At 39.4% G+C, this 25,218-nt stretch overlaps 2 protein-coding genes across 2 annotated transcripts in view; both read right to left on the bottom strand.

Annotated features, from left to right (window-relative positions):
* The window catches only part of sardh (sarcosine dehydrogenase), a 45,177-nt gene extending 39,225 nt beyond the window's left edge, over window positions 1-5,952 (bottom strand). The window contains exons 1-7 of the mRNA XM_085413683.1: window positions 5,713-5,952; window positions 4,879-5,068; window positions 4,282-4,418; window positions 3,885-4,063; window positions 2,499-2,678; window positions 1,983-2,106; window positions 1,666-1,766 (exon numbers count right to left, since the gene is read on the bottom strand). Coding sequence (XP_085269809.1) covers window positions 1,666-1,766; window positions 1,983-2,106; window positions 2,499-2,678; window positions 3,885-4,063; window positions 4,282-4,418; window positions 4,879-5,063 — 906 coding nt within the window. The 5' untranslated portion in view covers window positions 5,064-5,068; window positions 5,713-5,952. The remainder of the gene's footprint in view (window positions 1-1,665; window positions 1,767-1,982; window positions 2,107-2,498; window positions 2,679-3,884; window positions 4,064-4,281; window positions 4,419-4,878; window positions 5,069-5,712) is intronic.
* Window positions 5,953-10,656: 4,704 nt separating this feature from the next.
* cercam (cerebral endothelial cell adhesion molecule) lies at window positions 10,657-23,297 on the bottom strand. The gene is made up of 12 exons (XM_085413682.1): window positions 22,908-23,297; window positions 19,904-20,014; window positions 19,043-19,160; window positions 18,742-18,876; window positions 18,381-18,585; window positions 18,076-18,195; window positions 17,884-17,960; window positions 17,457-17,563; window positions 17,031-17,163; window positions 15,427-15,554; window positions 14,549-14,752; window positions 10,657-12,330 (listed from the first exon to the last, which is right to left on the bottom strand). The coding sequence occupies exons 1-12, from the start codon at window positions 23,108-23,110 to the stop codon at window positions 12,096-12,098; spliced, it is 1,776 nt and encodes a 591-aa protein (XP_085269808.1). The 5' UTR covers window positions 23,111-23,297; the 3' UTR covers window positions 10,657-12,095.
* Between the last annotated feature and the right edge of the window lie 1,921 nt (window positions 23,298-25,218).

The following is a 25,218-nucleotide window of genomic DNA, read 5'->3' as shown; positions in this document are numbered from 1 at the left end:
ACTCACCGCTCTTTCTTGGTCGGCATTCTCTAAGTTCTCAGATTGGCTTCACTGTGGACAGTGAGCTGGTGTTCCAGCAGTTTCCAGTTCACGACAGGGTTCCTGGGTTGTTCCTAAACACCCTTACCAATTTTTTTTTTATCTGAGGGTGACAGCTTGGGTCTTATTCTAGGCCTCAGTGACACATGAGAAAAACTTTTACTTATGTACAAGTTGTGTTACTCTACAATTCTCTTTAGATCTTCACAGAGTTCCTTGGACTTTCCCATTATTTTGGGTATTAGTCAAACAAGTGAGTGCTGTCAAACAAATCCACTTTATGCTGGTAAAGAGAAACTAACTTTTATAGTCAATCATGATCACTAATGAGAAGTTAATAGACCTTGGCCTCCTCAAGTTAAACGACATTGTAGAACCCTCAGCACCACTTCTTAAAAGATTTAAGCGAGTGGATGCAAATATTTGAGCCTATATCCATACTTTACTGTGTGTGCATTAGAGAAAATGCTAAATAGATTTAAACTTATGCACCTACTCTATTCTATAGTTGCTCTCACACTGTTACACAACACCAGGGCTGTAGCTGAAAGAATACAAATTAAAGTATCCTAAACACATTAACTATTAATTTAACAGAGTAACAATTATAATCTATCAGATTTTCTCATGTTTTAATGACAGAGAACTGATATCCTGTGACCAAAAACACTGACTGTAAGTAACAGTCAGTGTTTTTGGTCACTTTCCTTTCTGGGTTCACAGAGATTAAACTTTATCAGTGTAGTAGATCATTTCCAGAAATACAGATTAAGGCACTTAAAACACACAAACACACACAGTGCCTTTCCTCTCTGCACTGCAGCAGCTTTGTTGCTTACAGCCTGTACCATGCATTTTACTTCTTCATACAGCATTTTGCTAAAATCGTAGTTTTCTCTTTCTGCTGCCAGCAGACCTGTCCATGTTTATGATTGGTCAGACGCCCCTTTCATATGAACACAATCCTAGCTAGACTCCAAAACCCTGGTTTAACTTTTCAAGTTGATAAACAGCTTTGTGTGCCCACTTATCCTGATTGCTTCACTATAATGTTGGCAAAGCCAAATAAAACAAAGCCGGGCATGTTGAACTTTCTTCATGATTCCCCCGGAGAAGATTTGGTAAACCTATTAAAATCACAGTAACTTGCTTTGTAAAAAGGAAACTCACAAACAAATTTAAAAAAAAAATGTATTAAAATGAAACACCTCTTTTATTCAATGATGTCTTAGTAACACAACATTGTCAAATGCAGCATTTACTGCAAATAAGTTAAAAATGTAAACAAAACGTTAACTTTATATTTTTGTAATATCATTCGGGACGTGGCTTTAGGAGGTAGAACGGGTTGTCATTTTTCATACATCTTTACAATTTTTGTTTGTCATTTTGAATATTTATGATGTAAATCTGCAATGCTGCGACTTTAAGAGGTATCCATCCTCGACTGCTTTTATGGACTTCTTCAATCCTTTTTTGCCCTCCTGCTGAAGATTTTTTTTAGGAAAGTCTTCCTCATTTAATCAAATGGTCTAAAGGCACGAAGGGATCTACAGGCTCGTAAAGCCTCTTGAGGCAATTTCTGACATTAGCTGATAGCACTGACTCCAGGAACGGTGGTCATACCTGTATGCCCTCGATTCTCTCTGTTACCACATAGGCATGATGCATAGCAATGAGAGGAACCTTGACTCCGGCCATTTCTCCCAGCTTGGTGGCCCACACACCTGCGGTAACACAGAAAGGCAAAAATGTCATAAGTGTGTTACCTTTAACACCAAACAAATATCCTTAAAAAGTGTATGGATTTTCCTTTGCTCATTGCGATTTCACTTTTACAGGATACATTTACATCAGGAGAGCAGTTGCAGGTTACATAAAGACTGCTTTACACTGTGTTACATTTGTGGATTTGTCATCTTTGAAAAAGAAAGCCAGCAAACCTGCACAGTTCACCACACAAGGTGTCTCAATGGTTCCGTGTTGTGTCTCCACTGCCTTTACCCTCTTCACACCAATATCATCAGTTCGCACTTGAATGCCAGTTACAGGACAGTTTTCGATCACCTGATTTAAAGAATGGAAAACTGAAATGCTGTATGCACTTTTTTCCATGCAAGTACAATGCACAGGGAATCAGTCGAGTAATATTACAGACGTATAGATGTCCGACTGGAGAAGCCTCGTATTTACTTATTACTACAGAGGAAAAGTAACGGAACATGTGAGTCATTTGTGCAAAGCTTAAGAATGTAGTGTAGTAGTTGGGCTGTTCACAATATAAAGACATGCTAAGTCAAAACTAATGTGTGTGTGTGTGTGTGTGTGTGTGTGTGTGTGTGTGTGTGTGTACACACACACACACACACACACACACACACAGATTGAAATCTATTGGTAGAAACAGAATAAAGCTGGCCATCAACTAAAGAGGCATTTAGCAGATCAGTAGACATTACCGTGGCTCCTCGGGCAGTGGCTGCCCTGGTCAAGGTTGTGCAGGTACCTGCAGGGTCCATGGTGCCGTCTTTTGGAACATACAGTGTTCCATAAAGATCATCGACATTCATCAGAGGATACAGGTCCTTCGTCTCAGCCGGTGAAAGGACATGGGACTCAATACCATAAACTTTGCCCAGCTAGAAAAAAGAAAATGGGGAGATGACGTGTTCAATGTGAATATTACTTTAAAGGCACCTTGGTTCCAATTTCAAATAAGTGGTTAGAGAAAAATCTGCCATCATTTTAAATCATATCAAAGTCTTTATCTTCATGATAAAGCAAACAGAAAGACTCTTTTCAATACTGTAACTATAAGTTGAGTCTGCCGCTATGGCAGCATAGCGTTCTGTATTAGTTTTATAGTTTTATGCAAAGGGAACAGTAGTGTTGTTTGTGAACTTTGAAAATCTAACACACACAATTAAGGTAAATTAAGTTTTTTTCTCTCTCATGTACCTCATGTTAAGCAGTAAAAAAAACTTTTTTAGAAAACCCACAATCAATTTTACATTTAAAAGCCCCAAGGAGGAGCAGCAGTCGAATGTTTCATGAACTAGAGTGTTCCCTAAACACATCCTGTAGAGGCCATGTCTGTAGTGCACACATATTAAGCCGATATGTCTTGTTCTTTGGTGCTTTTGACTTCAGGATCCTTTACCTGAAGAATAGAATTATTTATGAGACATTACTCACCAACAACTATCTCAGTCTCGGAAATATTTAGTACATTTACATGCATAAAAAAAGATTTCCCTGTTGCAGATGGGTAAATGTGCATAAATATATACATAAAATCAATCAAACTGATTTACAAACTCAAATACTTTGAAATGAAGCGTCCTTTTCTTGAAGCACTGTGAACTAAATAGAAAACAAACAATTTTGACTAAGGATAATATTTACTTTCATCTTGTCTAATTGCTGTCACAGAAGTACTTGCTCCATCTGAAGTCTTTGTGTGTTTGTGTGACTCCTTTTGTATCCCAAAAAGTTAATTCTGTTCATTCGGATGCAGCGTTTTTAGCAGAATAAACGCTTCGTCACTCATCCAAGTTGCTTCTTCAAGTCTGAGCTGAGCGGAGATTTCCCCAACCTTATAAACAGTTCACTTGCATAATGATTGAAACTAATGACTGAAACTAGCACCACTGACGAACATTGGGCTGTGAGGTCAGTTTCCTCATCATTAATATGAAAATTGTCATAAGCATTGATCAACAACAACTGATCAACAGACTGATCAATGAATACAAACACATTTTCATGTGTTTTGCCTCTGTTTACTGAACAGTGAATCTATGCTTTCCTAATAATGTTCACAACCAACATGTCTCTGTCTTTACCGACATGAGGCGCTTGTACTCGTCAAGTCTTTGCTTGTTGGAAGCAATGAAGAGCCCTCCGTTCTGGATCCAGCCTGTATGGAGACCCGTCTCCTCCTCTAGGTCTTTGCTAATCACATTCCTGGTGTGGGCCAGGAGCTCTACCTCAACATCACTGGGTCGCAGCTGCCACAGGAGGCCTAATAAACAGAGGGACACATGAGTGCAAAAAACTTAGTGGACATTAGTGAGCGTCTCGCACATCACGCACATGCAGGTGAACACACTTGATAATAATTACTACACAAAATTACCAAAGAGTGCTTAATTTACTCTTAAAACTTCTTATTAGAACGCTGCTATTAAAGTAGTATAACTTCAGGCAAACACAGCTCTCTGTACTGTTACAGACTGTTACCTGCAGTATGCCAGGTGGTGCCAGCAGTCAGTCTGTCTCTCTCCAGTAGAACTACATTAGTCATTCCCATTTTGGCCAAGTGGTAAATGGTCTGACAGCCCAGGCTTCCTCCTCCAATCACCACCGCATCAGCTGACCTGAGGCAGGAGGAGGTATATGAAAAGACTAAAAAGGCTGATGCTACTCTTGACATATGAAGGTAACCAACCAGCCTGTGAGCTAGCACTAACTTATCAATTCACAAGAGCAACACAGTCCCTTTTTCTTTCCCCCTGCTTCCAATCTTTAAACTACAGCAACAATAATGACCAATAACTCCTTTTTTTAAATTAAACGAACAATAAACACTCTTGTTTTGATACAAACCTTTCCCAGTGCAAAGTATCAACAGAGCATCTATATTCTGTTCAGAACTTGTACATCACTGTGTCCATTCCTCCATGAACTAGTTTTTCTTCACAATCACGTATTAATCCACCACTTCAACCATTAGATTAATCAGCTGTTTATGTATAAAGTCACTGCATATAATCTTAAGAATATATTTCTGAAAACATTCCCACACAATCCATTTATCCATTCAAAACCCAATCTAACCTGGGTAATGGCTTAGTGGGTCCTGAGGAGGCTCCATCCTCCTGTTTGAGTGTCTTCTCGTAGGGAACACTCTTTTCCTTGGTGGGCTCCGAGCTGTAGGACCGAGTGCTTGTCCGGCACAGCGGAGAAAGAGGAGGCCTCACTGCTGAGAACACTCGCCAAACTGCGCTCCTAAGGAAGGCCATGACCCCTGTGTGCAGTAAGACAACACAAAGGGACATTTTAAGTTTTAAGTTGTAACACTCAAGGTTTCAGAACAAAGTCATTATGTACAAAAACTCTTTTCTGAAGTATTTTCTGCTTGTTCTGGCTAGGATTTGTTTTGTTTGTTTGTTTGTTTGTTTGTTTGCAACATTTTGTACCCAGTGAAAACCATAATAACTGAAAAATAAATGTAAATAACTTTATTATACTCAGGTTCAGGGGAATTTACGCAAATTTGCGCAGGGTTAGTAAATCTAGTGGGCAAGACTTGGCGGATCGAGTATATAATGTTCAGCCACGTGCAAACACCAATAGTTTGACCAAACAAGGATTTTGGAAAAAACACTTTGGGCACCTGGGCGCAAAAACGGCAGCACATTCACCACTAAATAACCCCGCACTTAATGCGTATTACAAAGCTTTTAGCGGGTAAATGTGCAATTTATGCAATAACGTACAGAACGCGATGCACAGAGTGCGCTCGCCTGGAAACGACAAGTCTCAAAATAAAAGAAACTACATTAGCAGTTCCAGGTAGCAACGTGGCGTGAAGTTCTGCGATCTCAAACAACGGAGCATGCAAATTACATAATGCAGCAACTTTTGGATGTACATTCATGTCGCACTTACGCTCGATTCCGCTTGTCCAAGATTGCCCCGGAAACACACTCGAGGAAAGAGGTAAGTAGTGAGAGGGGCTGCTTCCACAATTAAGGGAGTGGGTTTATGGTGAGAAACGGTCAAGTAGTTCCGCAGACCAACGAGCGACAGAACTGCTGTCGTGGCCCACAAGACACAGCTCAGTAGCTGTCAGATAAATGTGAGCTGCAGCGGTGTTAGACTGCAGTTGTAGTTCCTACCTTCACATGCGGTTTGGCATACAACTAGAAATTAGATCAGTCAGATAGGATTATACCCAAGCAGCCTAGTAAGTGGTGGAATTGAGCAACAACACATGACACTTTGGAAACGCCAGAAAAAGGTTAAGTAGACTTGACCAAGTACCTCAAATGAGTCAGCAGAGGTTCGTGACTTCGCTGGTTTTGTCCCATAAACATAAGTATGCACAAAATACCTCCTATGTGAAAATATTCAAGAAAATATATAATGTGCCAAAAGAGAAACATTAATGTCAATTTGCTGTTTGTTCTGTTTGTTTGGTTCATGAATGTGTGGGTGTCTGTATTTCCGGGAGGCTAGGGTAACAGCTGCTATTGACAGCCCAGTGATCAAATCAAGCAGAAGTAGGTCATCACATATATGTTGAACATGTGGAGTTTGTCTGTGTGAGGCATTTGACTCAGTGTTGTGGGGATGCTGCAGTAGGACAGGGGAAGAAGAAAAAAACACTTTAAACCTCAAAAGAAGGCTCCTTGCTACACTGAATGATTCAAACTTTGGCTCCAGACCCCTGAGACATCTGTAGTTGAAGCCTGCCAAGCTGACCTCATGATTCCCCACCTCCTAACCAGCAGCCAATAAAGTGCAAAGTTTAGGTCCCTCCTGTGCCAGGTGGTTCTTTCTAGTTTAGACAGCTTTGAGCTAGACTGAAGCTGAGTATAGGAGCTGTTGCCAGCACTGGTATCTTATGTATAAGAATCTGAAACGAAGAAAGTGGACCACAGCTACCTTTGAACTTTGTAGATTTCCTTAAACTAATTTTTTATGTGACTGAATAACAGTGTCTTAAGGACAGAGTGTTATGTCCACGTGTATTTGTGTGCACGCACATGTGTATGCTGCTATGCCAGCAGATGCAGCAGAACACTGAGCTGTAAGCACATAGATTGTATATAGTGGCTTCTCTTCTCTTCCTGTGGTATGTGGCAGAGTGTTCCAGAGAGAACCAGATAAACTACTGTATATGCAGACAGCTGGGGTGTGCTTAGAGGTAAATGTGTATGCTTTGATACAGACTTGGGTATCAAGTGCTGGTGTACTTAGAAAGACAGAAAGAAATAGATTCAATCAGACTCAGAATACTTTACTAGGGGAAATTCTTTTTCGTTACAGTGCTCCATTATAAACAACCATTAACAAAGACAGACAATACACTAACTAAGAATAGCACAATATATACAGGCATATATATACATAAAGGTCACTTATTAATAACAAACCTGAGTCAATAGCTAATAAATGTTGTTTTTTTTTTGGGTTTTTTTGCCTGTCCCGTTTGGCTCTTTTGCCATCAGAATTGTTGTCTAAAGGTAAAGAAAGATGCCCAACGGATTTACTTTACCAAATTGACCATCCCAGCCTTGCCGTAATGGTCCATTTGATTCACCTTTTATTGTTTATTTTATTTTCACTTGCTGAATACGGGACAGACTTGACTGGGGGAAAGAAGGGGAGAAAGAAAGAGGGAAAGAAAAACAGCTTAGAAGAGGGACGGGGGAGAAGGGCAAAAAACAAAAACCAACAGAACGGGCAGGGAGAAAAAAATGCATATATCAATCACCTGTTGAGAAAGAAAAAAGAAAACAAGCAGAAGAAAACAAGAGTAATAGAATAAACAACATCACAATGATATATGGGAATATGACAGTAAATACTAAATATTAAACATTATTGTGCAGCACATAAGATCAACAGAACACAGTGTGCTTTGAGGTAGGAGCCAAAAATGGTGTAGTTTGTGGGTGTGATCACCCGTGTGTACACCTGTGAGCATGGACGCGCTTGTTTTTTTAAAAGGTTCCTTCATGTAATGATCTGCTAGAGGGTGTGGGGGGGATAGCTAATAACTGTTACATGAATAGACTGAGAAAATATTTTTTACGTTTGTGTCGAGCCCTTCATTTTTAGAGTGCTCTCAGAAGTTATTTTCACAGCAGAGAGAAAGCTGTCCTTTACTGGTAACTTGTAAAGATGACAAAGAAATAAAAGAAGAAATTATCAGCTTTCATGGTGATATGCACATACATTTTTCAGTATCTCAGAAATGGCAGTGTTGACTTGATTCCCCCATTTTCAGCTGTGTAAGTTAACAACTGATGGACAAGTTGTCGTGGAAGTGTCTCACCCTTTTGCACACAATGTTCACAGATGAGAGATGAGCAGGTGTTCTTTCATGAGAGGTTATTTGGAGGCAAAGCCTTCACGGGATTCTGTGTAGCCCTGTGAAAAACTAATAATTTTCAGAAGCACCTTTAGCAGCAATAAGTGGAAGTAATCATTTTCTTTATGACTTTATCATCCTCTCACATTGTTGTGGAGGTATTTTGGCCCACTCGTCTCTACGGCTTTGCTTCACTTCATGAAGGTTTGCAGGCATTCGTTTTATGAACAACAGGACTGTGCAATATGGCCAAGTACCTCTAGTACCTTCCAAAGGACATCTGTCCTATAGAAGTCTTACAGTTTGTTCAGATCCAATTTTTCAAATCTGAGCCGTCCTGCCATGTAGTGAGAGGAGGTTTTGGTTTGTTTTGTCCTGGTAATTCATCCAAACGAGCTATACTTGTTCTAATTTTACTCTCATGAAATTTAACCCTTACCTAACACCTGAAAAAAAAACCCAGTTCACCTGTAACAACAGAAAACAAAAAGGCTATGCTCTAGAGACCACAGATCCAATAGTGCAAGAACCCACGCGTCATGTGAACTTATTTGTCAGTGTTACAGAGGCAGTACTGCAAGATGAAACACTATTTTTAGTAATAAGAAACATAGGGCTGGACTGGAATTTGACAATAATTTCATTGGGAGAAAGTTTTATTCACAGGTCAGGAAATCTCTGCAAAAGGTCTGCATGGACATGTATGGATGCTCCTGGAACTTTCTCAATCATCTTAGTTTTATTGTTACAAAGCAGTTGCTCCTTTCTCAATGGCCTGGCCTTCAACTTGGAGCACAGACTGTTTTTGAGTTGAAATTGAAGAGAAATATCCTGCACTTTGGATTATTCTGCAGTTTTTTAGTGCCTCTGCAGAATGCATGGGCAGGGTGCGCACTCATCTTTCTTCTCCTGGGAGTTTGGGTAAGTTTCCCAGGATTTTCAACACCTGCTAAAGGGGAGAACAACAGGTAAGATGGAGTGAGGGACTTCCTTGTGAGTTTTTCAGGTGTTTAACTGGGATTTATTTTTTGGGTTTAGATTCCCAGAATCTGATTTTATTTTGTATGTGTGGCATTTTTTGTAAATATTTATATTTTAAGTAATGAAAATAGAAAACTGGTTTTATTGGCATTTGTTAATGTGGAAACACCTTTTCTTATGTGGTAGCAGTAAAATGAGGTGCAAAACAAATAATTCATGTGGCTTTAAATACGAAATGTTCGAGAAATAAATCACGCAACCTTACTTTGCTTCTGCCCTTATAATTCTGAAATGTACAGTATTGTATTTATTTCCTTGTGGCCTGCACTTTAAAACACATCAAGTTGGATAAAGACAGTTTTTGTAGTTTTGCCTCTGCACTGTACACTACCACAGAGGCTTTTAAATCAAACATTAACTGATTGAAGTGCTGACTTTCGGCTTTAGGGGATTTAACAAAATAATGCTTTAACTTTTAAGGAATCGTTGCCATTTTTATACACAGCCCCTATTTGTTGGAAAAGTAATCGAACAAATGACTGACAAGCAGTTTCGTGGCCAGGTGACGGCTGATCCCTTGTAATTAAATGACAAATGTAGTAGACATAAGAATGATTCAAAGTGTTGAATTTATATCTTACACAAATCAAAGTCTACAGCTTGTTACTGTTATTTTAATTGAGACCTAAAGACACATCAGTGCCAGTGAGCAAGCCCTTTATTCTGCTGAAAAGAAAAAGACTAAATAAACCATCAGAGGCAGTAAAGACTTTAGGAATTGTCAAATCAACAAACTGGTACGTTGTTAATAAGAATAAATGCACTGGCCAGCTCAGGGCCTGAAAAACCACAAAATACAACTAAAGTGTAAGCATTTCTAAAGGCAAAGAAATGGGATATTATTCAGTGGCCAAGTCAGTCATAATCCAACAGAGCATGCTTTTCAGTTATTAAATACACAAGCTGAAGGCAAAGAGGCCTAAAAACAAGCAGCAACTGATGGTGGCTGCTGTAAAGGCCTGGCAGCCAGCATCTCAGTGAAGCAAACACATTTAACAATGTCAATGTTTTTTTTAGACTTAATGCTGATGGCTGAAAAGGATTTTCATCAGTTCTGAGCCTCTAAAAATGGGGCACTGTATATGAAAATGACTGTAATTCCTAAACAGTTAATGCAAAATTTTTGTAAATCCCCTTGAATAAAAACTGAAAGTCTGCACATCAATCACAATGACTGATTTCAAATCCACTGCAAAAATTGTGTCTTAAACTGCATTTATGTACTTCTCCATCTACACACACATCTATAGGTGTGCATGTATGTAAACTCTGGCTGCAGTAGCAGAATTTAGGAAACAGTACCCCCTTGTGTTTTTTCTTCTTAGTACATGGTAGCTTTGTGTATTTAATAAAATATGTTCATTTGTTAACTAACAGTCCATAACCATTTATATAACAGTGCAAAAATATTTGTATTTCAATTCTGAGCTGCTTGCTATCCAGATGTGAAATCAGTGGCAATTAATGAATCGTAATATTAATATAAATTTATTGCTCAAAGATGCAGAGACAAAAAGTAGACCCAGAGACAAAACTGGACCCACGTATCGTACATCATGTTGTGCAACTCATCTGTGATTCACAAAGAAAAACAAATAAGTTAAGATATTTGCAGGAAAACAAATCTTCAATGTCAAAAAAACAATATACGAAACAGACCGTCATCAATGCGCACAAAAATGAAATACAAGTTTAGTTTGACCTGATCAAATCCACAAACTTGCGACATCAGTTACCTGCACTGCAACCCTGTCTAGACGAGTGTCAGCTCAATCCTGGAGCGACAGCGATGCTACAAAAGACTGTTAAAGGCTGTACTTTCATAAGACCTTTAAACATTTAAGCAACACATAGCATTTATACTTTTTAAACATAACATGTGGACGCTCTCCAAAACTGGATAAAAACCAAAGCTACACTCTTCAAGCCTCAACATGTTGCATAGATTTTATGTAAGTAATTGGGCCTTCAAAAAAAAGTATTTTTACTTTAGGAATTTCTCGTGGTTGTAATAGTGTCATAAAACCTGAAATCTTCTCAAACGGTTCTCGAATCATGACGTAATATTTTAAAACCAGTAATATGCGCAAAATTACATGAAGGTAATTTTGTTTCCAGTTCATGTTAAACTCTAAGGATGAACATGGCTAAATGTGAAAATATTAAAATACAGCTAGGGAGTAGAAGATAATCCAAGTTAATCCATTAAGTTAAGAAAAAAAAAAAATCAATCTGAAGAAGCGTAAACTGATCAAAAGCAAACATTCAATGTGTAAGAGCTACTAACAAAATACTTATCAATTATGGTCATTCGAGATTTGTGTTAACTCTCCAGTCCCCAGTGGAGGACACACGCAAGCACAGAAATGTACAGACAGATTATAGCAACACGAAAAAAAGAAAAGAAAAAAAACAATAGCCAATACATTTCAGACTTTTTTTTTCCAGACTTGCCAGGAGTTGTTAACAGTGCAATTACTGAACCCTCGGTTAGAATATGATCAACAGATTACGCACTATCACAGGAGTACATTTAAACAGGTTGACACGAACCATACAGAATGAATTAACGCTCTAAATGAAGCAACTAAACTAGATGACTGAGCAAAGTAAAAGAAAAGCACATAGAAGGATAAACACTCTAAACATGGGGTTGTTTGAGAAAAATCTATTGTGCAGGTTGACACATTTATTACACCGAGACAACTGTGCATGTCTTTACACAAAGCCGAAACGAACACCATATCTTATGTTGTTGCCTCCTATCTAAGAAGCTCAGGTTAAATGACACTGAGCATGTCAGTTTTATGACACAAGGTGGAGTGAAAGTATCACTCTCTCCTCAGTAACAGTCTCTCTGACCTCATGGCCTGTGGACCTGCAGATTCTCCTCAGCTACATTTGTGCTGCACTAAAGTTCATCCCTGTAGGCGACTGACAGCATCTCGGGTGCCGGGGCAGCCCCTTTCAGGGTCTTGTGGGAGCCCCTCCAATCAGTCCTCACAGAGTCATCATCCCACAGGGTCGACGTCTCTGTGTCGCTCACCCACTGGGGATCACCGGCGTAGTGACACGGCTGGACCAGGAGGGGGTGCGCACTGAAGGCTTGTAAGTTTCTATTGGGGAAGTGGGATTTGTAGTCCTCGCTGCAGAGGGAGCACAAAGGCAGTGTTTAGACTGGGTAAAATCATTCGAAACTTAAAAACACAGGATAGGATGTCACAATAAAGAAAAAATAACAAAAATAACAGCGCTGGAACTACAGATGGAAGTTTTGTTTTTCTTGGGGGGGGGGGGGGGAGGGGGCAGTTTGAGCAATTTTTCACCATTTACTGAAATGTTAAATATAAACATCAGGGATATTTTGTGATTTCATTGCACTATACTGATTTGACAAGAGATGGTGACAACAGGCCAATTTCAGAGATGGTTCAGTTACTCTTGGCATGAAGGGCAACAACGCATGGGGTGCATTTGTTGAGTGTTCTCAGCAGACTAGTCAAGCATATCAAATCAGAATCACAGTGGTGTGAAAAAGAGAGAGAGTGCAGAGAAAGCAGGCTGGCTATAGGCCAGATTTCCACACATGATGGAGCACACAGACACAGCCAGGCCTTCTGGTTTGCAGATCCTTTGGCACAAAGTGCATTTCATTTCTTAGAGTTAGTTCCTGATGACGAGAACAGTTGCCTTGTTGGGGAAACTGTCAAGGATATCATTGTTAAAGCCAGAATTTGATTCACCCATTACACTAATAATTTAAAGATACATTTGGAGGTGAAGTCGATATTTTATAGACCTCCAGCAACCATCTAGCATGAAATAGAAGCTTTACAGATGATGGCTCCAAGTCAGCAGTTGAAGGATCGCCAATGTGGTTAGACTTCCTTTGTACGGAGAGACAAACGTGCATTTTTATTGCATCAGACAGTCGTCTGGACCTTTGCAACCAAAAATGTGAACCTCATAGTGATGCCAGATGAACGCTAAGGGATAACCATAGTCATCATGGTGGAGGAACCATGGATGTCTGTATTATTATGGCAGTAGTTAAAACTAAACAACAACATCTGCGGTTGAAAATTAAAGGCAATGATTAAAAAAGCAGTTCCAACAATGGCCACTGGAGGCTTGCTCCCAAAGTGAGTCAACCCCATTGACTCCAATGTTAGTAGGCCAACTTCCAACCAGAAAATACAATTTCCCCTTCAATTGGTAGGCCTTAGCTATTTAGAGTGACTGAACTGTCTGTGCTCTAGTTATGGTGCATATAAAAGAATATTTTTAGTGAGCTTTAATTAGCAGGTATCTATGTCTGTGACAAATTCACATGATGCAACTTGTCAACCATCCTACCATCTTTCATTTCTTGACAATAGCTCATTTCTATCTGCCAAAGCTGAATATATATGATAAATGATAATAGCGACCACCTATCAATGGGCTAAAATTATTCTTTTTTGTGATTATACACGTACAACATATTATTAAAGCATCATTTTGATTTCGCAGCCAACGGCATAAACAAACCAAAAAATGCTGTAGTTCTAAATATAAGGCTTCAAAATTAAAGTCCCCAAACAAATGACTGATATTAGTGTGGCAGCATAATTCTTTTATATCAAATCTGTAATAAAGAAACTTTGATGTTGCAGCTTAATTTTTGTTTTGTTTTTACCAAAGTAAGTACAGACCACACTGGTATAAACTTAAATAACAAACCATAGAAATTTAAGTATGGACTAAAATAGTCTGGACTGACCATACAGTAGTGTAATTCATGGAGAAAGGCGACAACATAGGCTTGGAAAAAATATATATCTTCTTTACCACAAACAAAACTGAGTCCACTCTGGCTGCTCACATCTGTCGGTCACACTGTGTTTAAGAAAATGTCAGCCCACACTGACAAAAATTCAGACCATTAATCCCAGAAAGAGATGCAGACACGAGGCCTGTGCATCATAAAAGGAAAATGCTGAGAAAGATTAAATCTATTTTGAAATGTGGTGCGCTAATTCAGCTTGACAAGCACAACATATCAAAGTGACTTTCTTTCAGAAAAACGCAGTGAAGTAAAACCACAGACTTCCACATAGTTCTTTAATCTATACACTCCAAACAAAACTAGGCTAAATATAAAGCATGTACACATGTTTAGGCAGCTATAGAAAAGAATGTTTTTAGCCCTGAGGTCTGCTTTAGTTTAAACGGTCTCGCAGGAGAAGGAGATTAAAGAGTGCTGAAGAACAGGTTTCATTATAGCGGTCACTGTATGGAACATACAAGAAGAAAACCAGAAAAACTTCAAAGTGCGCAGAGAGTAGCATGAGTGTATTTTTGACACTTTTTTATGATACATACTTCGGATGTTTGTCGTACATAATGGGGAGGAATTCATCAACAGGCAGCATCTTGGAAAGTGGCTCAGCATTGAGGAGTTTCTGGGCTCCCTGTAGGGAGATGGCGTAGGACAGAGTCCAATACGAGTAGTCGGCCATCACCAAGTTACGAACGTTCTCCACTGGCTCCTCCTTTCCAGGATTCACCTGCTTCCTGCCCAAGTATCTGTGGCAACATAAAGCGATCATAAGAACTAAAGAAGTTAAAAAAAAAAAATCAGGCGCGGGGTAGAAGCAGCAAAAACCCAGGATGGTCAAGGCATGTGATTTTTACAATCAAACTCCACCTTGCTGTTCTTTTCTGCCTAGCAGGCATAAAACATTTTTCAGCACATGCTCTGTACATGCATTTTCCTTCCAAATATGTACGAAAAAAGAAAGTGCTAACATCACATGTTTAAGTATTTTGGATGAGCTTTAACCATGGAGCTTGGGATATTCTATTAGGGTTTGTTTTTTTTTTTAATTAAATGATTTTATCTCATAATATGAGAAAAAAAAATCACCCTACTGGACTTCATGGTTCTGCACAGTACACAAAATGTTAATGGTTATAGCAAATACGATTGCTCTACAAAAATATGTTCCATTAAGTTATTATTGTATATCATAGTCATAAATTTGTCCCAAATTCTACACTAGAAAAACTTCAAACTTTGTCTGAAGTTTTGTCTAATCCCGTTTGTATGATTTCAAACAAAACCAGCAAACTATATCAAAGGGTACAAATGCACTTTGGACTTTATAATGAACCTAACCTGAGCTTTCTTACCTGCGTCTCATTTGACCTTAACCAAAAACAGGAATTGGACTGGAAACTAGGAGTAAAATGTGTCTTACATGATGTCCCAGTCCAGCTCCACCTGCTCCACATCCTGCATCATTTTGAGTATTCGTCGCTTGAAGTTGGCCTGAAAGCGAACATCATCTTCAAAGACCAGGGCCTTATCCATCTGCATGTCCACCATCTATGGAAAAAGAAGTATACACACTGTAAGCCTGACCTGTTAAATAAATCAAAAGGTTTGTGTCATAAAAGCAGGTTTTTATTTTGCATCCATCTTCTTTACAAACATGACTCTTGGTTTTCAGCTGAGTGCAATTATTTTCATTTACAGTTGTGAAAAAGAAAGTACGCCTTCTTTGAATTTTAAGGTTTTACATAAAAATAATCTGGTCCTTAGCAGTTCTTATGTAAATGCAAATTCAGATTAACAACCACACATTATATATTACATCATGTCATTATTGATTGTATGAGAACAACTCCATAATGCAGAAGCTAAGGACAACTTACTTAGATATGAATTAAGAGGGTAAATAGCAGCCAGGCACTGTGAATCAAATACACTTAACATCAGCAGGTGTGAGCACTTACATAAAAGCAGATGTTTTGGCAGTTTGGTGGTATGGAGCATTCAGGTGTGTGTTAACACATTGTCAAGAAGGAAAGACATCTTACACATGACCTTAAAGAAGCAATTGTTGCTGTCTTTTGTCTTGGAAGGGTTGTGAAGCCATTTTCAATCATTTGAAGTCCATTTTATGAAAGCATTCAGTACAGCTGACAATCTTCCTGTGGACATCCCAGCAAATGTCCACAAACAAACGGCAAGTTTGAAGGGTTGCAAGAAGAAAGCCTCTTCTTGGCAGCACGGCTTAGGTTTGCAAACTTACATCTAAAAAAACCCCACAAGACTTCTGGAACAATGTGTGGTGGACATATGACACCAAAGTGAAGATGTTTGGCCATAATGGACGCTGATATGTCTGGAGAAAACCCAAACACAGCACATAAACCTCACACCAACTGTCAGCACAATGGTAGAGGGGTGATTATTTATGCTTTTTCTACAACCACAGGACCTGTGCTGCGAGTCAGAAGCTCCTCTGTATACCAGATCATTCTAGTGTTAAATATGAGGCCTTCTGTCCAAAAGTTAAAACCTTTGGGTCATGCAGCAAATCTACAACAAAATGCCTGAAAAAGAAATAAATCAAGGTGTTGCAACGGCCGAATCAAAGTCCAAACCTCATCTCCGCTGAAATGCTGTGGTGGACTTTAAGATAACTGTGCATAAATGGATGCCTGCAAACCTCAGTGAAGTGAAGCTGCGTGCTGTAAATGAGAGCGGGCCAAAATTCTTCCACAATGATGTAAGACACCGATTAAGTCATCCAGAAAACCACTACTTCAAGTTATTACTGCTAAAGGTAACGTAAAAGCTACTGAAGTTGATATAGAAACGCTTAGAACTCAAAGAAGTTATAGTTTTGTTTTCACATGACTGTATCATAATATTGTAAAAAGGTGATTTGCAAGGACTGTATATACAATTATGCTTTCTTCTTATATAGTATACTATGAAGTATAAATTAAAATATTTGAGTTTTAACTTCAGAAAAGGGATTTGACAAATGTGTGACAGTGTGTGTCCTCTCACCTCCTTCCAGATGTAATAGTGACTGAGGAAGCAGCCCACTTCTCCTTTGGTCAGAGTGCGTCCAGAGAATGGGTCATAGTATCCTGGCAGCAGGTCGACACCCAAAATCTTAATGTCACTGCTGTTCAGTGCACTGCATACACACACACACACACACACACACACACACACACACACACACACACACACACACACACACACACTTTTTTTTTGGTAATTCTGTCTTTGATAAGAGAAGAGCGTTCAAATTTGGAGCATACGTAGCCGTAACGCTGATATTTATTATAAGCCACAAGTGTCCATATTTTCAAGATAAGAATTGAAATTGGCCTCACACCAAGAGTCTGAATTGACACGGTGTTACATTTCTTGACAAACTTAACTATAAAACTGAGAGAGGAAAAGACCTGAGAGCAATCCACTCACTTTCCATCCACGGCATCGACCACTTTGACGTCAATCTCAAGCTCGTTTAGAGAGAACAACATCCTGTCTCTGCGGTCAGCACGCCGTCGCAGGTTAATCAGATAAATCTGTGCAGGAGATGGGCGACCCAGAACGTTATTTAAATCTGGACACTGTGTACCATCATCATAAATCTTTGAGTTTCATCAAATGGGTCGACTGCATATTCGGCATGTTTTCAAACTCTATTCACTCAGTGAAAACATGCATCATAATTGGTCTGAATCTTGCTGAACATAAAGTACTACCTAAAAAGTTGATGTATAATTATATTATATATTACACATAATTACATCCATGCTTTCATTACTGCATAGAACAAGCCTGTATAAGGTTGGGTTAACCTTTTTTACACATTAACTGAAAAAACTTGAACTGGTTCACCTACCTCATCAAATCCCAGGAGGTCTCTCTGTTTTGGAAACATGTGGATGAAACGGGAAGGATACATGGGTGGCCCGTCGACTTTTCCACAAACAGGGATATTAGTTTGGGGGGGGGTAAAAGAGAGGTGAGCTGATGTGCCTTTTTTTAACTGTCATTATTTGCCTTTAGTATTACAAATCATCTATGCTCTTACTCATAGACTCAAGGTGAACATGGACAAAGTTGAGACGATCGTCTTCTAAGGTGTAGTGCGGTTTGGCTGGAACGTTCAGGTAGCCGTAGCGCTCCTTGTTGCACAGGTACATCTGTATCTCTGAGTAGCAACGAAAAGCAATCATTTAATTAATTATAAACATATTTATTCATGTATATTTTCAACACTGAGTCCTGAAATATACAAATATTCTACAGTGAAGCAAGCGCAGACGTGATTTAGTGCAACAGCTGTGTTGAGTAAACCTGACTGCTGAACATAATAACACACGAGCATCTACAGACCTGCAGCCCGACAGGAGAAGGCAAAAACAATAATATCGTCGTAGGGCCACGAGTAGTCCTCATGAGGAGGATAGAAAGCAAGTTTTTTCATGCCCTCCTTCCTCAAATCCAGCAGCAGGGTGCTGTGGACCATAGGCACAGGGAAGCAGCCCACTCGGTGACGATGACGGGTGGGGAAGTACTCTGCTGTTCGACGATAATATCCCTAAAGAATTGAGATATTTAAAAAAATATGCTTACTTATGTCCTAGATCTGTGTCATTTTTCTGCATTATGTTCATCAAGAAAGCAACAACAATTTTTTTTCTCAAGTATTCCCTTTAAGCGGATAAATAATCACTCATTTTTAAGTGCTGCTCACCTGTGGAGTAATACCACACCAGTAGTTAGAGTACGCCCCCGGAGAATCTAACATAGGAGCGATGACTGACTTGTTTTCTGCTATCAGCAGGTTGAGGGATTCTGGATTTGTGAGGATATTGTCCGTGTCTGCGTACTGAATCACAGAGACAGAAAATACAAAGGAAAAAGTATTTTTCATTCAAATTACAGTTGCTAAGTTTTTTTTTTTTCTTGGATGAAATAACAGCCTCAGTAAGAAAGACATCCCATCTGCTTAATCAAGAAAGGAGATAATATGAAACTTATCACAAGAAAGGTACCAAGATATAATCAGCCCAGCGTTTCCTGGCAAAGTTGAGCGCTGCTTGTTTCAGCTTCATCACATATTCGTATCTGCTGTTGGGCCAATGCTTAGGACCCAGCTCTCCAGCATAGGACCTAAGACACACAGAAGTACAGTATTATTAGGGGATATAATACTATATTGGTAAAATGTTGTATAATTTGCCACGTGAAGCAAATATGTGATTGGCTGAATGGTTTCTATTGTAAAAAAAACAAAACAAAACAAAAACAGCATCGCTGAATCATGCTGGAGTGTTGACCACAGTGAATACAGCATACCGATGCTAATGGATTAAATAAAACCAGAACAGTAAATAAGTTCTGTGGTGCTGTGAAAAGAGCATAAACAGGTGGATAACGTAACAGTTTCATGACTGTAGAAGTTTAGCAGAACTCACTCAGAATAATAACTGACAGGCATAAAAGAGTCTGCTAATAGAAAGCAGAGCATCATGTACAGACAAGCCTAGATATGCTTTGTCAAACTCTTTTTTTAGCTTTTAAAATGAATACCAGATGAACTGCAAAGTTGCAGCCTACAGAGGGGTGTTAATACTTTCACTGAACACGTGGACAAAAAGAGCCAGTAAGAAAAATCAATACATGTACAATCTGAACATTGTTTGATTTATTTTGTCAATACCAGGATGACACTTCAGAGGATCATAGATTTGCCTCCTGATGAGTAAATTGTTCCTGTCATTTCCCTTGTAGAAAGCAACTATTGAAGGTGATCTGCTTTGATCCACGTGTGCTGTAAGATCAAGTTGGGGGTGTTTCCAAACTCAAATCCCAGCAGTACACAAAGCTCAACACATTAACATTTTCAGACTTACGTTGGCTTGTCCATTGGTCTCCACTCAACATAATGGTAATATTTCTGCATGACAGTCAGCCACTCCTTCAGTATGGCTGTGGTGTTATCTGTGTTGTGATCCGTGGCTGCCCTGGAAAGCACAGAGAAGGCAGAGGGTGAAGTAACTGCACCAAACGTAGGGAACCTAAACTTGGCGTTGGTTCTTGTTATTACTTATTCCCCTCGTTGTGCCAGGGGAACAGTGAAATCTACATTATGTGAATTTTTCAGCTCCTCATCATGCCGGTGCAAAATCCATGCTGCATTCCCGCTCTCATTGGTAAATGTCAAATTATTTGCTGACAGGCTTATTTGATTCAGTGCCCAATACTGATGTTCAGCCTGTGTATTACTCGATCAACAAACAAAACCAAATACAATACAAAACAACACAATACAAATGATTACTACTTATTTGAGCAGAGTTTTTCAGGTTTGTAAACGTTTTAATGTTGTCTCTCAGTTCCACTGAATGATCTGAACAATCATTTTCCGCTTCTCTGGTTTACGGTACACCACAAGGTTCTATTTTGGGGCCTTTACCGTTTTTGTCATATCTGCTCCCTTTTCAGCACATTTTCATCACTTTTAAGGACATTTCTTATCACTGCTAGATAGACTGGCTGTCAAATTTCTTCAACTTAGTGAAGAGAAAGCAAAAATCCCATGACAGATTTGTGCTGACGGTAATGGAAATTCTAGATTGCCTTGCCCCTTTTGCTAAAGTTTGAATAACTTTTGATTGTGGATACTCCCGTTAAAGCTCTGGTTCACTCTCGTTTTTATCACTTCAGAAATATTGTCAAGTTAGGTTTCATTGTTTCACAGTCTGAATTGGAAATCAATCAAATCATAATCAGTCTTTTATTTCATCACATCTAGATTATTGCAATTCGCTAATTCAGTTCCACTTGCACCCCATTAACTTCAGTCTACTTTAAGATTCTAGTTTTGACTTTTAGAGCTCTGCATTAACAAGCACCAGCATATATCAGGTATCTTTTTGTATCCTTACATCCCCAGTACATCCCTGAGGTGACTTAATCAGGACTTGCTGGCTGATATACAAATATAAAAATAAATGAGACAAATACCCCAAGAGTTTGAAGCTCTCTCCCACTGAGTCATAGCACTATGAAGTTGGTGATCTCTTTTAAAAATGAGGTTAAAAATGCATATTTTTAACCTTGCTTTTTGGTAACTTTTTTGTCTTTATGTTTTTAGCATTTTGTGATATTCATCTTGAAAGGGGTTATATAAAGAAAAATTTACTTTTTTAATTACTTTTTGATTACTTTTAACCCAATGCACTTCATGACCTCTGGGCAGAAAAGAAGAGCAAAGTGGCTGACAGCTTTTGCACTAAAATATGCATTGGATCCCGTTCCTGTCCACAGCTGTGAGTTATCTTCAGCAGTGTCACTCTAGCAAACCTTTACTTGTGGTGAAGTAGGGTTGGACAAAATGACAAGGTATATCAAAGATACTAGATATCTGTCAATTAGCAGAATGGCTCTATTGCATGACCAGGTTTTTGTTAGTCTTGTTTTTTTTTTATTTGTGCAAATAAGACACCACTGCAGAGTAACATCCTTTTTTTTAACTTCATCATAATATTAGGGCTCTTAATGATTTCTTTAAACTCATATTTGTACAGCAACTGGAGACACAGTTAGGGAAGGTCTCTTTGAGCCATTTCTAAACAACTGCGGATTCCAAGATCATTGGTTCAAACAATTATACAATGTAAAAGTTACTCTCATGTGTCTGGAAGAAGACCCAAATCGTTACTCTCAGATGAGAGGAAACTGATTAGGATGTTCAGGAACAAACCAGGAACCTCCAAGGCTCAAGCCTGCCATGAACTGAAAGTTGCTGAAACACCAGTGTCACTGTCCACACTGGAGTGAGTTTTACAACACCATGGACTGAGAGAGCGCTAACCAAAAAAAGAAACCCCTGATCTAAAATCAACACCTTCAAGCTTGACTACAATTTACAGTTACTTTCAAACACAATAACACTATCAGGTGTCAAACATGGTGCTGGTAGCATCATGCTCTGCTGCCAGTGGTAGGGGTAAAGATAAAGCCTGAAATCAACAGATGGATAGTCGAAACTTGGACACAACTGAGTGTTCCAACAGGACAATGATCCCAAACACACATAAAAACTGTTATTGGAATGGATAAAGCAGGCCAACATTAAGCTTCTGGAATGGCCTTCCCAAAGCACCTACCTCAACTCTATTGACAATTTGTGGACTATGCTTAAAGGCCCGAACTGGATCCAACCAATTTAAATAAACTCTACTAATTCTACTAAGAAGAGAGTTCAAATATCCGTCTGGAAGTGTGCCAGAAGCTTGTTGGTGGCTACCAAGGCATCTGAGGTGCTGCTTGCTAAATCTTCGTGTGGGTGGATGTTTGTTTTTGACTCTGTATGGATTAGAGAAAATCCAAAATAAAGTTCTTACTTTGTTTCAAATAAATAATTAAAAGTCAAAAATTGCCATGACTTTCATGACGATGATGATCAATATTCTCGTAGGACTCAACATACTAGAGTCATCTCCTCATCTTAAACCAACAGTTAATCTTTTTCCATCATTACACCGATTAAACGGGATCTCTTTTACTCCCTCACTAATAAACCACTCCGCGCTGTCTAAACAGCTAAATCCCTAGAGTTTGTAGATTTGAACATGCAGCATGAATTATAAAGAAGTAAAATCACTGCTGGTACAGTTACTCTATACAAACTTCACGGGACATAAAACTCCAAGCGAGCGACGGTAGGAAACGAATGCGGCGGAGTGAAAGGCAGCCTGGACTGTGAAAGGCGCAGAGGGAACAGGGGAGGGGTAGGACGCTGCTGCTTTCACAAACTCATTTAAATGCCATTGACCTTTTGAACGGCTGCTATAGACGGATAAAAAGGAGACCCCTCTACAAACAGCCTGGCAGTCCATGCAGGAAACCCACCACACAGAGATGCGATCTTTGGGGTAGTTGAGTCTCTCCAGAGCTCCGAGGTAGTATGGCAGGGAGTGACCGGTATTTCTCGCTATGATAGCGATAACCACGGTTGGAGGCTGCATTTTCGACTCCTCTGGATACTTCTCCTCCGAAAAGTAACATTCAGTCTGAAAAACAAAGGCCCCCAAAGCTAGAAAGTGAAGTATCATGGTGGAGGCTGTTAAAGTTGGAAAGTAATCCGCGGGGCTCCGGAGCAGCACGTAGCCGCGGTACGCGTCAGCAGTCCAAGAAAAAAGGGCTTTCCCAAATGTTCAACCCCTTTCTTCATGTACAAGCTGGCCCCTTCTGAAGAGAAATGCAAACCCAATCCTAAAGCCAGAGAGGGTTATATTCCGCTGTAATAAACCTTTTCCTGTAGGAAAAAAAACAGAAAGAGGGGAAAGAGGCGTGATTTGGCCACACTGGTATTTACAGCGGTGGGATACCCTTGGAAAGATTAGAAAGATGGAGAATAAAGTTTTAAAGTTTAAGGTCGAACATCCTTAAAGATATCATTAAAATGTTCCCAGGGATAGAAATCGGTGGGGGGGGGGGGGGGGGGGGGGGGGTTGCATTTAAACATGGCAATTTGTTAGTCAAAAATTTATTTATTTATTTATTGTTTTTGAGTAAACCAGTCACAGCCTTTTAAATATTCCGACCACAGTATGGGCATTTAGTCTGTATGTGTGATATTCTGATACATACATCTGAAATAGAAAGGGATTTTGAATAAACCCAGCTTTGTCGTAATATGAAGCCAAAGAGTAGCAATTACAGAGATTCACCAGCAGAGGGAGGTTTTGATCCAAGAGAAGAATCATCATGTCGCGCACGTCTTCCTGAGGCCTTTGATCCTTTGGTTTTCTCAAATGCTGCAATTAGGATCAATTACGAGGTTATTTTTACATTTATTATTTTATTCTACTTAATAGTTATCTTTTCGACACGTTCTCATCGTATGTCACCTTCCACTACATTCACTCATGCTATATAGTACTTATTTGCATGCATATAATAGTTGCAAGGTCAGTTTTACTCTGTTGACATTTGCCTTATAAGAAACGCAGTGTCTGCTACAGAGACACTGAGGCTTCATGAACAAAAAACAAAAATAACAAAAATGAAAACAAGTGTAAATGTTTTTAAGGGACATGTTCAACCTAATATTCATTGTAAATCTTTACATTTAAATACTATAGAGCTTTGACAGAGAAAGTTGGGAAGTTTGTGGTTTTAATCAAAGGGGAGCTTCCAAATTTTAAACACAGCTTGTAACATCATTTTCCATTTTGCACTGTGGCTCTTATTTATTGCAGTCCTAGAGCTTCGAGTGGCCTGTTGACAAGAGAAGATGTACAGTAGCCTGGGTGTTCCTCAGTATATTAAAGAGTCAAAGGTCATCTTGAATGTATTGAGTGTCAGTATGTGGGCAATAGAAAATTCATGGCCAATAGCCAAGTAGAAGATGCAGGGGCAGACAGATGCATTGGCTTCAGGGTGTAGGTGTGGCGGGAGAGCAGATTAAAACAAAGGATTAAAACACACTCGTACGGGGGGAAATAAGCACATATACACAGTTAGATCTTCAATTGTATTTTTCGTCTAGAACAACAGTAGAAAATAAACGTGAAAAGATGTGCTTGCTCCCATGGGGCTAGTGAGTATAAGGAGGCAAATGTTTTAAAAACTGATGCTCAGAGTGCTCGGCATACAAGGGAAAATTCACTTGTATGTAAGATGGACAGGACAGAGGCTGTGCGAAAAGGGGACTGATGGGAACAGACAAAAGAGAATGGAAACGATGGAAAGGGCAGTGGAGAGAAAAAATAAAGAATGGGGAGATGCATTAGTGTGGGTGGAAAATAATAAGCAAAGTCGTATATAATGAATTTTGGCTCTTTTGGCGGGCTCTGTGAATAAACGAAGGCAGTCAAGGCTGACAATGGCAGACTTGGGGCATAGGAGTTGTTTGTGTGGACAGGTCACAAGGGTTGAGGGTCAAATCTCTCCTATTCATGACACCCCAAGTGTTGCCACGCTCACACACACAAAAACACACGCACGCTCATGTGCACGCATACACGTATGTCAGGCTCACTTTCTCAGCGCTTGTGGCTGCAGCTGATCTGGGAGAGTTCAACCTCGGGTGCACTAACTTTTCACTGCAGGGTCAAGGGTGGAGGTGGCGTTTGTGTGTGAATCGGGGACAGACGGACAAGAAAAGCGAGAGAATGACAAAAAGAAAATCTTCATTGTTTTGACCAGATTGCAGCAG

The sequence above is a fragment of the Rhamphochromis longiceps genome, linkage group LG7, assembly GCF_057381845.1.
Source record: "Rhamphochromis longiceps isolate RC_006_pf linkage group LG7, R_longiceps_female_GT1.1, whole genome shotgun sequence".
In the NCBI taxonomy this organism is placed as follows: Eukaryota; Metazoa; Chordata; class Actinopteri; order Cichliformes; family Cichlidae; genus Rhamphochromis; species Rhamphochromis longiceps.
The sequence above is the reverse complement of the archived record's forward strand: the minus strand, read 5'-3'. Positions and strand labels throughout refer to the sequence as shown.

Coding starts and splice junctions, on each gene's coding strand:
- cercam (XM_085413682.1), bottom strand. CDS start 23,110: ATGATACTTCACTTTCTAGCTTTGGGGGCCTTTGTTTTTCAGACTGAA. Junction 20,015..22,907: donor AAAGATCGCATCTCTGTGTG/GTGGGTTTCCTG, acceptor TGTGCTTTCCAG/GGCAGCCACGGATCACAACA. Junction 12,331..14,548: donor ATGTACGACAAACATCCGAA/GTATGTATCATA, acceptor CTCCCTCTGCAG/CGAGGACTACAAATCCCACT.